Source organism: Talpa europaea, assembly GCF_964194135.1.
Source record: "Talpa europaea genome assembly, chromosome: 14".
NCBI lineage: Eukaryota > Metazoa > Chordata > Mammalia > Eulipotyphla > Talpidae > Talpa > Talpa europaea.
In genome coordinates, this window is record NC_140082.1 from 72,131,994 (window position 1) to 72,147,417 (window position 15,424).

General features: G+C 34.4%; 1 protein-coding gene across 1 annotated transcript in view; it reads left to right on the forward strand.

Moving 5' to 3' along the window:
- Positions 1 to 15,424, forward strand: part of DNAH14 (dynein axonemal heavy chain 14) — a gene marked incomplete at its 5' end in the record, with an annotated part of 230,846 nt that overhangs the window by 124,939 nt on the left and 90,483 nt on the right. The window contains 9 exons of the mRNA XM_084254058.1: positions 560 to 789; positions 1,016 to 1,132; positions 4,139 to 4,297; positions 5,373 to 5,505; positions 6,737 to 6,792; positions 7,796 to 7,983; positions 9,760 to 9,888; positions 11,843 to 11,980; positions 14,674 to 14,841. Of these exons, the coding sequence (XP_084110184.1) occupies positions 560 to 789; positions 1,016 to 1,132; positions 4,139 to 4,297; positions 5,373 to 5,505; positions 6,737 to 6,792; positions 7,796 to 7,983; positions 9,760 to 9,888; positions 11,843 to 11,980; positions 14,674 to 14,841 (1,318 nt within the window). The remainder of the gene's footprint in view (positions 1 to 559; positions 790 to 1,015; positions 1,133 to 4,138; positions 4,298 to 5,372; positions 5,506 to 6,736; positions 6,793 to 7,795; positions 7,984 to 9,759; positions 9,889 to 11,842; positions 11,981 to 14,673; positions 14,842 to 15,424) is intronic.

Consider the following 15,424-nt stretch of genomic DNA (forward strand, 5'->3'; position numbering starts at 1 on the left):
GTTTTAGTCCCTAAAACGTACCAGATATTCATATAGGCATAGGGTTGATTACCTGTCAATAAACCAAAAACACTTTTGTGACTTCCTAATCTGAAAACCCATTTTGAATTAATTATATTCCAACTCAGAGTCCTTTTTATCTAATAATAGAGCATCAAATTTTGATACTGAGTTATATGAATAATATAAATACATTTTTCCAGATTGTACAAATTTTAGAAAGAAATAAAATTGATATTAATACATTTCATGAATGTGGTATTTATGAGATAAGAAATGTTGCTAAATGTTTTTGAGCTTTGATTTTCTCATTTATAAAACTGGAATAATAATGTGATGTGCTAGGTATCTAGAATAATGCCTGGTATTTAGTTTGTGCTCAATAAATTATAGAAACTAGAGTGCTAGAATTGTGCCATTTTTGCAGGACAGGAGAGTCACTTTTGGAATCTTATATGCTGCATGTTTAATCCAAAAATATTTATGCAGAGTCCCAAAAGGCAAAAGGTATCTTGTGCATATTTAAACCTTCACACTTTCATATGTATTTCTACCCCAGGACTGAAAATGCAGTGAGTCTGAAGGAAAATCCTGATAAATTAAAAGTAATGATTCAAAAGCTTTATGTGTTTGCATTTATGTGGGCATTTGGAGGAACTTTAAAACGTGAAGATGAACATGAAGATGATATACTCTTGTATTCGGGTTTTGAATCTACTTCTCTTGCAAAAGTAACCAGTGATTTTGACAAACTTGTTCGTGAATTATTTGAATACAACCCACATATAAGTAAGTTTTGGGAGGAGGGAGATATGCCAATTATGCTTACTCTAGACTATTACTTTGGATCTCTTTAATCATTGGGCTTATATTCATTAAGCCCATCTTAGAGATACACCCTTGGTGAATATTATTTCAAAAATATCTTCCAGATAAAGATCATATCATAGTGAAACATTCCATAAATGCACATCTTTCTTACTTGGATTTACTTATTTATATTTTCTGCATGTAGACATCAGCCTACCAACTGGTGAATGTTCTGTCTTTGGGTATTTTGTGGATATACAGCAATGTGAATTCATACCATGGTCTGAATTACTTCCTAATATTCAAACCATTATTCAACGAGGTAATAATTATAACACTCATACTCATATATTTACATTTATATGTATAGGTATTCATGTCAGCAGCTTTGAGGACTGATGTATTCAAAGGTTGTATAGGAATCTGTTTAGCTATTATATGTACAAGACATGTCCCTTTAAAATATAACCTTTGGGCCTCCCCTGGTGGCGCAGGCTGTTAAGCACAGCGCTGTGAAGCTGTCAGCAGCCTCTGCAGCACCGGTTCGATCCTGGCTGGCTGGCGAGGGTCCCACAAGGCACGGCAGACCTCTCCTGACCTGCCCACTGTTCCCCTCAGCAGTGTATTTCAGTAGATCTGCCTGTTCTGCTCCCCACTCTGTCTCTGGTGAATCCTCTCACCCTCCTGTGCATCCGGCCTGAACCCTGGTTCTTGCATAAATAAATAAACAAACAAACAAACAAATAAATCTTTTAAAAAATAAAAAATAACCTTTGAAAATTATTTTCTGAGAAAGTTGGAATATATTCGATTGATGCTCTTGTCCACTGTAAAGCTATGCTTCACTGAAAGTCTTACTAATGGAAATACTTATCATTTTAATCAACGAATATTTTTGAAAGTAGAAAAGAGAAACGGGCCTTCCCGGTGGTGCAGCGGGTTGAGCACTGCGCTGTGAAGCTGTCCGCAGCCTCTGCAGTGTGAGTTTGATTCCCGGCCGGCCAAGGAGATACCCACATGGTGTGGCAGACCTCTCCTGCCTTGCCCGCTGCTCCCCTCAGCAGTGTCTTCGGTCCATCTGTCTGTTCTGTTCCCCACTCTGTCTCTGGTGAATTCTCTCACCCTCCTGCACCTCTGACCTGTGCCCCAGTTCTTGTATAAATAAGGAACCACTTCCAACATGGAAAAGCATGCATGAAGAGCTATACTTGGTTGTGAAGGAAACTGCTAATTAGAAAAGTATAAACATAATTTGACAAATACACATATACAATAAATTATTCAATCTTCTGTTTCTACAAAAGAAAAATTGTATAGAAAATTGTTGTATTTTGACGTTTGAGACAGGAACTTAGTCATCAAGTTTCATGAAGTATTCTTGAAGAAATTCAATAAATACAAATTGAATTGAATAAGTTTGAGGGCAGGTTTTCCTAATCAAAGAATTTCAAAATATGGCTGTAAGATTTTCTGTCAGAAAGCAACCAGCTATATCAAAATCATGAAACATCCACAAAGGTCTACATGAATGAAATTCCTTTGGAAATACCAAGGCTCTATTGCACAATATTTGTCACATGTAGCTATATTTAAAATACTTCTGAAATATATATATATAAAATGACCCAGTGTTGGCACTAACATAAATGTGTCTGTGGAAACCAGAGGTATTTTCTCTAATCTAAAACATTACTTCCTGTAATCCCAACATGCCCTAACAGCTGGTAGAGTACTTAGAAGAAATTTATTCCCTCCACCCCCAGCTTTCAAACTCAAATCTTTAACAGGGATCTAAACGTCAGATCCTTCACATGCTTCAAAAATCACCTCTTATGATAAGATTTTTTTTAATTTCCAAAAGAATATTTCTAATCTAATCTGTCATCAGGGGATGTATTTTAAAACTCAGTATTTTTAAATGTTTTTTAAATAATTTTTTAAAAAAGATTTATTTATTTATACAAGCACTGGGGTATAGGTCAGAGGAGCAGGAGGGTGAGGGAATCCACCAGAGACAGAGCAGGGAGCAGAACAAGCAGAAGGACCAAAATACACTACTGAGGGGAGCAGCGGGCGAGACAGGAGAGGACTGGTGCACTGTGTGGGACTCTCCCTGGCTGACTGGGAATCAAACCGGCTGCGGACAGCTTCACAGCGCTGCGCTCAACCTGCTGTGCCACTGGGGAGGCCCAGTATTTTTAAATGTTTAATAAACATTCCATATGCATTAATACAGCAATATTCTAATGTGTATGCCATATTCATTGTGTGGGGCTATAGGGAAATAAAGTATTTCTGTTTTCAGTAACAAGATGGGAAAATAGGACTTTGATGAATACAAAGGAAAATGATGGAGAAGTTAATTGATAATAAAAATTGGCAATATTGTGTTAAGTTGACCTTCACTTATCTTTCCATATACTTTTTCTGTTGATACCTGTGTCGCACAGACTACTTGTGGGTCAATTCTCATTATTTCCTGACTCTCTATCTATAGAAGATTCATTGGCACTTGGTCATCCAGCTAAACCTCCCTTATATCTAAGATGGCCTCATGACACAATTCAAGACTGTGGTGTATGAACAAAGTGAACTTGCAGCTTTTAGATTATACAATTGAAAGGAATATATAATAGTGTATGTTTCTTGTGCATCTTGCATATCAACCCCTGGCCAGTTGTGTAATGTGTAAATATTTTCTCCAGGCAGTGGGATATCTTAATCTAAGAATGTTTTCTTTCACTGTATAAAAGCTTTAATTTGAGTTAATTCCTATTGTTTATTTTGCTTTTATTTACTTTGGTATAGCAGCCAAGTCTCTGAAAATACCTTTATCATAAAAGTCATGAAACACATTGCTAATGTTTTCTTCTGTATTTTTTAATATTGTGAATATTATGTCAAAGTTTTTAATCCATTTAGAATTAATTTTTGTACAGATGGCGTTAAAGAATGATTCAAATCATTCTTTTAAATTTACCATCCAGTTTTACTGGCACCATTTGTTAAAGAGACATTCCTTTCTCAATTGTACGGTTGTGACACATTTGTCATTAATTAAGTATAAGTATATATGTGGATGTATTTTTGGGTTTGGGGTTTTTGATTCTGTTTCTTGGGTCAGATCAAAGCTGTTACTTTATAGAGGATAAAGTCAGGTCATGTGGTGCCTCCATTTCCTTTTTTCTCAGGATTGCTTCTAATTAAGCCTCTGTGATTCCATATAAATTTTAGTATTTTTTGTTCTATTTTTATTGAAGAATATTATTGATATTTTTATGGGTAATACATTAAGAAGAAATTGAAACATTTTTAATTTTTAACTTAGGAACTTTAATAATAGCTGATCCTCAAGGATACAGTGAAAATCTCTTGAAGATAGCAGGGTATGGAGAGAACATGAATTTTACTGCTACCAGAGAAACAACATGCCTTTCTTTTCTCATAAGCCTTCTTTTAAAGAATTCCTGTCCTGTACTTCTCACAGGTATTGAAAATATTTAAAGAGGGAGAATTTCAGGCTGATTAGTAATCAGTCAGCCTAACCATTTTATTTGTACTTTGTAAGAGGGAATAAATATGCCCTAAAAGTTTTATGACAAAATTGATTATGTTTTTTTACCAATGTTAGGTGAATACTTCTTTCCTCACAAATTTGACAACCCAGGACATTATAAATCTTCTTCATCTTTTCACTACCATCAAGACAAATCCAGAAGCAGAATTATTAGATTAATATAAATAATTAGATTAATATATAACAATATATAATAATTTATATATATGGCTCCATGGCCTATTGGCCAAGGTCCTTAGAGGGCTACTAATGACAGTAATATTGACTGGCTTAATTTGAATTTACACACATCACTGCATCAAAGAAAGAATAAAATGAAATTACCTGATTTTCTAAAAATGGCCTAACAATTTCCCAACCCTATGATAAAATTTTTCAATCCTTTTCCATTATCAACTGAGTAATTCAATGCACTTCCTACTCTTCCTTAACATTCATTTCAACCCATTCAGTGGGTTCTGTTTCCCAGTTTTTAAGTTGTGTAGCCTTTCGCTAGAGACTATATGACAATATTTTTCCCAGGACCATACTCAAATTCAAGAAAAATGAAGGTAGAACTCTAGGATAACCCATATGTTGCCTCCAGTTTAGTTATGATTTTTACCTACCATTTGGTGAATTGTAAAGCTATGACTCCCTGTTATGTTACAGTTAGGAATTTATCATCAAATTCGTGTTGGCAACAAATTTTAGGGCAATTAATTCATGTGGTAAAGTAGTTTTGCTGTGCTATAAGCAAAAATAATTTGTGATAGACTTATATGAACATTAGATTTTGAGAGAGATAAGTAGTAATCAAATAATTTGTGTGGTTTTCATATTAAGTTCCTGGTTTACTCTTAACCACATTTTTAAAGGGAATAGTAAAAAGGTAATTTTAATGCAATTTTCAAATACAAGAATATATTACTGCTTAACTTTAATATATTAGCATCTATTCATTTTCTTGCATATAAATCTAACTTAATGTATATTTTTCCCTTAGGAGATTCTGGTGTTGGGAAAACAACTACCATTAATCAAATGCTGGAAAAACTAGAGGATTTTGGAACATTTGATGTGAAATATGGATCAACTTTAGGGGAAGTCCTATTACATAATGAAATTAAAAATAAAAGGTTGTATATATTAAATTCTAATTTTAATTTGTCTGATAAAAAGAATGTTTGCATTCATATGTAAATGTCCCCTATTTTAAAAAGCAAACCTATTACATAAAAATGCAGTGATTTAGGTGTTAAGAAGATAATTGTCACTTTTCTAAAATATTAATAACTAGATTAATTATTTAAATAGAACTTCTTGTTTTTATTTTCAATATGACTAAATTAAAAAATCTTTTTTTTTTCCATAGCAAAGTACAGCTATAACTTATTTTCCCTCATGGGAAAAAATACCTAAATGCACAAATAAAGTACTGCATATAATCGGTTTTGTTGTACTAGAGATATAATTCTTTGCTATCAAATATAAAAATATTTTTTACAAAAAAACGCTATCTCTGTCATTCCTTGAGGTAAAACAAATGAAAACAAAATCTAAATTGCAAAAAATGTGAAAATTTTAAAGTTAATTCCATTCCTTTAAAATATTAGGGCAGCCCACTATTATGGAATTGCATAAGAAGATGGAATTGTGGGAGCCCCATGCCAGACCTTCCTTGTAATTATTAGACTCACATCAATTGCTGATGTCACATGTGTACTTGGATATCTCATGAGCCTCTTAATATAGTCAGAACATAACTCTTGATTTCTCTTCCAAACCTGTTCTTCCTCTGGTGTTTCTCACTGCAATAAGTGAAACCCAGTTACTCAAGCCTGAAACCTAGGGATCATCTGTGAATCCCTCCCTTTCCTCGCACCAATCTATCTCCCATAAATGGACACTCCTTGAGAACACTTTTTCCCCTAACCAACATCAAATTTTCTACTAGTTCAGTATGTTCTATCTTCACAATACAGCTTGGAATCATCTGCTTTATTCTCAGCACCACTTTTGTTCAAGTCATATTGAAATAAAGGTGAATGAGGCTTTTGTTGAGTGATCCATAGGGCAAATGCATTTTATAAAGGGAAAGTGAGTGAATGGCTTACTATCTACAGAAAACACCCAATAGCCCCATAGCCTATGAATTTCCCCAGCTTGTTTTTTTAGCATGACCATGTTTTCTAATGTTTCTCTGTTCTAATGGTGACACTAATTTTATCTGTAAAATGTGACCAAGAAAAAGAAAGACTGTTTCCTTGTAAGAGATAGAAAATTAAGCACACACTGATCCTTTACTTGGTTTTTGTTTTATGGCTACTGTGTTAAAGAAACTAATTGCTGAAACATTTACTTCAACAGTCTGAAACAAAATATCAGCATCTTGATTTCTGAAACTCCTAAGACAGGAAGCCAAGGTATGTATTACACAACAGCTCCAACACCTTCCTGTCTCAGACATACACGGGTCATCTCGCATCATTCGAACCTCAGAATGAAAATTGCAGTTGGCAATTTAAAAATTCCTGAAAAATATCCAAAATCCTCTCAAACCATTCTATCTACTCCAAAGCTGCAATGTTTTGGTAGAACAGTAGTCTACCTACTTACCAGAAAACAGAAACTAGTGTATCAATGGAATTGTAGACTAAGCCTAGGAATACTGAAAAAAATATTCAGTTCTTTGATGCTTTTAGAAATAGTTATGATTCTGTGGGGCGCTTTCAAATCTATATAATAGATATATAGAAAAGTATATATACATATGAAATAGAACATGTGGAGCTTAAGGAACCTTATCCTCGAAAGTTTTGACTCAGTAGTTTGGAGAGAGAGCAGAAACTCTACTTCTTAAGAGAAAGCAAGGAGTGGTCGAGAGATGGCTGTAAGAAAGGAGAGGGGCCTGTGCACCAGATTCTTGCCTGATGAGTTTTATGGTTTTGTTTTTATCTTTACATTTGTTACAGCACCATCCCAAACAACCCCTCTCTGTGATTTCCACTCAGAGATTATGACCTAATGGACATGCCTTTGGTGGATACACCTAGGTGCTATTTCTTTCATGAACAATTTCATTATAAATTTAACAAATATAATTGTTTGTGTGTTGTATCTAAATTTTTTTAAACTATAAAGAGTTATGCATATATGTAAATAAATGGACAGAGGGTTCTCTAAGCTTTCATGCTGTTGTGTTTGGCTGTTGTTGCTAAGAGGCACTGTTTACTATGCAAAGTAAGGAAACATTTGGAAACATTTCAAAGTTGGTGTTCCTTCTCTGATTTATAGCCAGAGTAAATTTTTGAAAATGATAACAATATAATAAAATTAATTTCCATGTTTCTTAACACCTTCAAGAAAAATATTCTTTGAGTGTTATTTCAATATGTTTCCACATTTCTTCCATACTTGGCATTATAGATAAAACTACAAATCCAGGAGTTAAAATCAAGGATGATAAAAATTCATCCAGATATGATAATAAAGAAATTGTGGTCTCTGCAATAAATTTTAGCATCAATACGACAGCTGCCAAAGCCAAGGAGATGATCCTTAAGAAGTTAGTAAGAAGAACTAAAGACACTCTTGGAGCACCAAAAAGCAAAAGGGTAAGTAAAACACATCCCAAGCAATAATTATAAATATTTTAATTGATGCTCATAAACAGAAAAAGGTAAGTTTCAGGAATGGATGTTCCTGAAAGTTCTTGGAAAATGCACTTTATAATGGAGACTTTAATTTTAAAATCAATGTAATTCAGTTTCCATCATGATGAATTACACTGACTCAGAATTACTCAAGCAAAAGAAGCAACTGGGATCTGAATTAAACATGAGCAGATAGGAAGGATGGAAAATGACTAAATGTTTGGTTACTGTGTGTTTTAGCACACTTCTTCATGTTACCATGGCTCGGAACTCTAAGAAGAAGAGAAATGTGGTATCTGAAGCCCTAGGGGAAGGTATCAAGAGTATCGCCTTACTATAACTTGGGCAACTCTTTCTTGAAATGGTGATAGATGCTTCTTCTTTTTACTCTCTGTCTGCCTAGCACATTATTAACTGTCCTGTTGTTAAACCAAACCCTGTGTCAAAGTTGAAATTACCAACTATTGACTCTAGTTTTGTAGCCTTAAACCATTTCAGGGTCCAGAGATTTGCAAGATACATTAATAAGAAAATTACAGCTGTTCCTTCATGCATGCATTGAACCCAGTGGCTACTGATTTCAAGAGCTTTTAAGGGCTTACTTTAGATTTCCTTGATTTTGGCTGGATAAATTTGGAGGTCTTTGTCTAATTTGGTATGTTTTAGGATTTTGGAAAGGATAATAATTGGGCAACCAAATCACACAAATGAAAAATGTAAGCAAGAGAAATTTCAGTCAGGCCAAATTATCTTTAATCATCTGGTTTGTGATACAAAAAAGGGGGAATTGAATGTTTTAATTAAATGAAATTGAGTAGCAAATTAAATAATTCAAAATAAGTGATTATTTGTATTTTAAAACATTTTACTATTTTTACAAAAATGTATGCAATCTAAAACTAATGCATAGAGAATATAGTCATACTTCAATGCATAATACTTACAAAAGTGAAAAAGTAACACAAGCTTAAAAATTGGAAATGTGTCTGAATTTTCTGCTGGTTATTCATGACAACAGCATTTGAAGTAGAAATGTAATTGTTCTAGATAATAGTCTTAGTCTTAAACTGGTGTACACATGAAATAAAAATCTAAGACAGTGTCTTGCTAAATAGTAGGCACTCAATAAGTAAGTGTTGAATGAATAGTCCTTTTAACAATTATTTGAGCCATATTCCTTTGTAATACCTAAAAATAGATGACTTTATCCAATATCAACTAACTATTGTAACTATTATTTGACATAAAACTATAGGTATTATTTGACATAATACTATAGGTAGCATTATTTTCCAAAATCACGTCTTCAAAATAGAAATTTTCAGTTGCCTTTTTTAAAAAAAAGAGTTATTTATTTATGCTACAAGAACTGGAGTATAGGCCAGTGGTGCAGGCAGTAAGAGGATTCACCAGAGACAGAGTGGGGAACAGAACAGGTGGATCAACTGAAATACACTGAGCAGCAGGCAAGTTAGGAGAAGTCTGCTGCACCATGTGGGTCAACTCCCTGGCTGGAGATCAAACTGTCATGCTGCGGTGGCTGCCAATAGCTTCACAGTGTTGCATCTTAACCCCTTGCACCACCAGGGAGAACCCCCCCCCCCCAGTTGCCTTTTGATAGAAAAACAGACATCACAGGCAACTTTGTTCTTATGCCATAGCATAATTAATAGTTCTAATTTGTAACTTAAAGAAAGACAGTACTAATATGTTTTAAAGTACTTTTTCTTCCTTAAGACTATAATATTCATTGATGATCTGAGTATGCCAGAACCAGATGTCTATGGAACACAGCCGGCCCTGGAATTAATCAGACAGTTACTAGAATTGGGAGGAGTTTATGATACTGAAAAACTTACATGGAAGGTAGGTATATACTAAAAGTTTGTTCACATTAAATATTGTTACTTAAAAAATTAAACATTTGTAACAATGTTGGGTAAATTGAGTGATAAAACCTCATCAGGTGGAGATATAAAGCACAGTTAAATCCTTAACCATGCCAGCTGCATCTTTGCAATTTTGTACAGGTCCATAAGCTTATAGAAATTCTATTTTTAGTAGAATTAAGTCTTAGTAAAAATTACAAGTATGTCCTACAGATTTTGTTTCTAAGTCAAGTAATGCTCACTGTTGTTAAATGATCAATAATTATATTTTTTAATGCAGTAGCCATTAAAACACATGAGAAAAGCTAGTAAAAATGCAGTGTAACAAATACATCCTTAATCTCTATGTGAGATTACTTTACATATTTATTAATGAAATTAAATTCATCTTTGTTTTTAAGAACTTAGATCACAGATTTTCAGAAGTATTGCAAAGTCAAAAAATTGCCCAGGGAGAACTTCTGTGCATTTATTTTTGTTACATTGAACCAAATTAGAATGGCTTAAGTTTAAAAAAAATAAAATAAATGCAGTTTTCTTCCTATTTCTTGTCTTCTCTGGAAATCACCAACCCCGTGTTCCAGAACCAACTTTTCTGCAACTTTCTGGACCTTCATTCTTCATCTATAAAAATTAGATGGTGGTTACAGCTTCATGTCTCCGACAGACTTCAACCCAGGGTCCTGGGTGATCCACACTAGCTTGAACCACTATTAGTCTAAGGCAGAGATAAGAATCTAGAAGTAGCCCACCAGGGAGAATCTAGGAGATGGGAGAAAAGAGAAATCAAGAAGTGGATATAGAATGCACAACCTGAAGAAATTCCCTGAACTGACCAGAAATAGCGTGGCAGGCCTTTGATGCGATTTCTGTGATGCTGGGCATTGGGATAGGCAGAAAGAAAGCTGTTGAAGGACCACATTGAGAGGAGTGGATGATAGATTCCACCCAACTCTATAATACTGTGATGTTTCAGTATGTCACATGGCTATTCTGTAAACAATCAACCTTCTTCTCACCCCGTGTCAACCCTGGGCTTTCTGGAGACACACTTACTAGGCTATTCTGATTTTGTCACCAGAATTCTCTTTGTCAGCCTTGTTTTCCAGTGATTGCTTTTTGAAAAATAGTCTATTTCCTGATGACATTAGAAAGCCTCCTAGAAGTAACATATCTTGAAATTACATTTAGATTGGTTTATTTCAAAGAAGATAGATTTTTATTACCATTATAATTTTTGTTTTGCAGTAAATAATAATTTTAATCTTTTTGCCTAAACATTTTAAATTTTTTTGTCCATTTGGGGCCAGAAAAATGGTCATGCTACCAGGAAATCAAATGCTCATTTACTCAATGCACAGTAATGCCAAAGATATGCCCCCCTGGTATTTAGGAGAAGAAAGGACTTTATTACAGAGCCACTCAGTAGGAGGCAGGAGCCCCAGATTCAGACCTGCCTCTCCAAATGGCCAGGGGAGTGAGCTATATTATATTTTAAGACTGTAAAATCAGAGTTGAATTTTATTGGTGGAGGGTGAGCTGAGGATGCAAGAATGTAGGTTTGGCTGAAGGTAGTTGGCAGTGGTAGGCTCTTATCTGTACTGGGCTGGGATCAGATCCTTCTGAGTCATGGATGCCTCTTGGGCAAGGGTTGGACCAGGACTACTGGGTTTTCTTTATCTGGACAGGCAGAATTGCTTGTGAAGAACAAATTATTTTTGGTATTGAAGCAATGGGAGTCATAAGGTATCTGATTGAACCAGCCAGGCTGAAAATTGGAAAGTGACTAAACATGGCTAATAGCTAACTGATGGGCAGAAAGAATGCAGGGCTAGTTTTAGGATGGGTTTCAACTTTGAGGGTTGGCGTCAGGTGTGTATTTCACTTTATACAGGTATATTTAATTACCTTTGTGTTTTACTCTTTCATAGACTATTCAAGATTTCTCTCTTGTTGCATCATGTGCTCCTCCCCTTGAGAGGAGGGATATTAGCCCACGTCTCCTCAAACATTTTTCCATTCTGGTATTGCCTCATCCTCCACAAAGTGCCTTATGTGCTATATTCCAGGTAACCCAGCGAATTAATTTTCTATTGAAAAAAAAAGTTAATGCATAGTATAAGATAAATATGAGAACTTAAAACCATAACATACAAAGAAAATTCTCTTAATGAATGGATTTTCCCCCGTTTTTCTATCCCATTGTTACAATTTGTCACTAAGTATAAAGAACATATTTTCATGGGCATAAGAAACAGTGGTATATAACCATCTTCTCTGACCATGAAGCTATCAAACTAGAAATAAACCATAAAATGAAGGCAAGGAACTCTCCTATCTCATAGAGATTGAAAGCAACACTACTGGAAGACCACTGGACTAATGAGGAGATCAAAGAAGAAATTAAAAAATACTTTTAGTTGAATGATGAGGATACCAATTTCCTAAATGTATGGGATGCAGCAAAAGCAGTAATAAGAGGAAAATATATAGCAATACAGGCTCACATCAAGAACAAGAACTCAAAGAAACAACCTAACATCAAAGCTCAAAGAACTAGAAAAAGAACAACAAAAAACCCCCCAAAACCAGTAGAAGAAAAGAAATAATAAAAATCAAAGCAGAAATAAATGACATAGAAACTAAAAGAACAATCCAAAAGATCAATGAAACCAAAGATTGGTTCTTTGAAAAAAATAAATAAAATAGACAAACCCCTAGCGAGGCTCACAAAGGAAAAATGGGAGAAAGTACAAATAAATAGGATCACAAATGAAAGAGGAGAAATCACAACAGACACAGCAGAAATCAAAAGAATAATCAGAGACTACTATGAACAGTTATATGCAAACAAGCTCAACAATCTAGAGATGGACAAATTCCTACAACTCTACAACCATCCAAAGCTAGATAAAGAAGAAATAGAACACCTAAACAGCCCCATTACAAGCAGTGAAGTTGAAATGGTAATCAAAACCCTCCCCCAAAACAAAAGCCCGGGACCACATGGATTTACAAATGAATTCTACCAAACATTTAAATGAACTAGTGCCTATCCTTCACAAACTCTTCCAAAAAATTGAGAAGGAAGGGATAATACCAAACATGTTCTATGAAGCCAACATTACACTCATACCAAAACTGAACAAGGGAAACACAAAAAAGGAAAACCACAGGCCAATCCCTCTAATGAACACTGATGCAAAAATCCTCAATAAAATTTTAGCTAAGAGAATCCAACGACATATCCATAAGATAATTCACCACGACCAAGTAGGATTTATTCCAGGGGCACAAGGATGGTTCAACATCCAAAAATCAATCAGTGTAATCCAACACATCAACAAAAAGAAATATAAAAACCATATGATCATATCAATAGATGCTGAGAAAGCTTTTGACAAAGTACAACACCCATTTATGATAAAGGCTGGGACTACATCAATTAAATAGCCTCTGTACAGCAAAAGAGACAGTAACCAAAACAAAGAGACACCCCACCGACTGGGAGAAAATTTTTGCACACAACAGTAATGATAAAGGACTGATCACAAAAATCTATGAAGAGCTGATGAGACTCAACAAAAACAAAGTAAATAATCCAGTCAAAAAATGGACAGAAGAGCTAATAAGAAGAGCTCCAAAGAGGAAATGCAAAAGGCCAACAGGCATATGAAAAAATGTTCAACATCACTTGTAATCAAGGAAATGCAAATCAAAACTACAATGAGATACCATCTTACACCAGGGAGAATGGCACATATTAAAATAACTACAAACAACAAATGTTGGAGAGGATGTGGAGAAAGAGGAACTCTCCTGCACTGCTGGTGGGAGTGCAAACTAGTCCAACCACTATGGAGAGCTGGGTGGAGATTCCTCAATCTGCTAAAGATGGAGCTTCCATATGATCCAGCAATTCCACTCCTAGGTATTTACCCAAAGGACACAGAATCATTAATTCAAAAGGGCACCTGCTCCCCTATATTTATAGCAGCACTATTTATAATAGCTCAGCTATGGAAACAACCCAAATGCCCAAAAATAGATTACTGGATCAAGAAGATGTGGTACATATACACAATGGAATATTACTCACCAATCAAAAAAGATAAACACACGCAATTTGCAGCAACATGGATGGCGCTGGAAGGGATCATGCTCAGCGAAATAAGCTAGAAAGAAAAGAAAAATACTGGATGGTCTCACTAATAGCAGGGATTTAGAAAACCTAAATAAGTGACCAGGAAAAAGACTAATTATAATAAAATCAAAATCAACAAGCAACTATAAACCAGAGACACACTACAGGGCGGAGAGTAGGGAGTAGGATCAAAACAAGGGGGGGGGTAGGAATTGTATGGAGACTATAACCAAGATGAAAATGCATACATTGTGCAAAAATGAAAAATGATGTAAAAATATATAAAATTTAAAAAAGAATATTAAAAAAAGAAACATGTGGTTTTTATTTAATGCATGTATAAAGGGTATATCCACATACTTTTTTTTGTCCCAGAGTACACAGAATTCATGCCTTTACACCATTCATTACAGTAGGACCAATTGTCCCCAGTTTACAAAACCCACAACATATTTATATTACTTGCCATCTGTTTAAACTGGATTCTAATTACTAACATTTTAAATGAAATTTATCCTCTATTTACCCTCCATTATACTTTATACATCTTTTTTGATTAGCTAAAATAGTTTATCCTTAACATTTTTGGCAACTACACTATGAAATTTCTTTTTACAGGCTCATTTGGGAATGTATTTCTCCATCAATAACTTCACATCTGATGTTCAGAAAAGCACTGATAATATAATATCTTGTTCCTTAGCTCTATACTATCAAGTGTGTCAGAATATGTTACCAACTCCAATGAAATGTCACTACATATTTAATCTTCGAGATGTGTTTAAGGTTTGTTTTAAAATTCACTCTCTAGCTTCATTTTAAAATATAAGTTGAAGGAATGCAATTTTACTAAATTCTCTCACATTTCTCAACTCATTGATAGAATCAACATTAAACTGTTAGAAAAGAAATAAAGGAGAAATTAAATTGATTACTTTTGCTGTTGATTAGCTGATTATCCCATGAATCAATTAAAAAGAATTGCTAAAATAATTCCATGCAGAGAATTCATTGGTGAAACTTCTAAGACTATTACAAGTTTGACTGGGGTCTTCAGCAGGGATAAGTGGCAAGATTATAACATAGATGTTTGGTTTTGATCTATTTCTAAGATTTTAATATGGTTCCCAGAAAATGAAAGCAAGTGTGCATTTCATAAACATGCTTGTTTTTTCACAGTTCTTGCTTTTTACACCAAGGAATGTTGCCAACAGTGCTGATTTAGTCATCATCCTCAGTTTTCAGAATTTAAATGTTTTTTTTAATTATGGATTTTTTTCTTTTTTCCCCTTGCTTTAGGACCTAAGCTCAAAATGGCACATACAATGTTTGAAATGGGTTAAATGTGTTTTTTTAAAGATTTATTTTA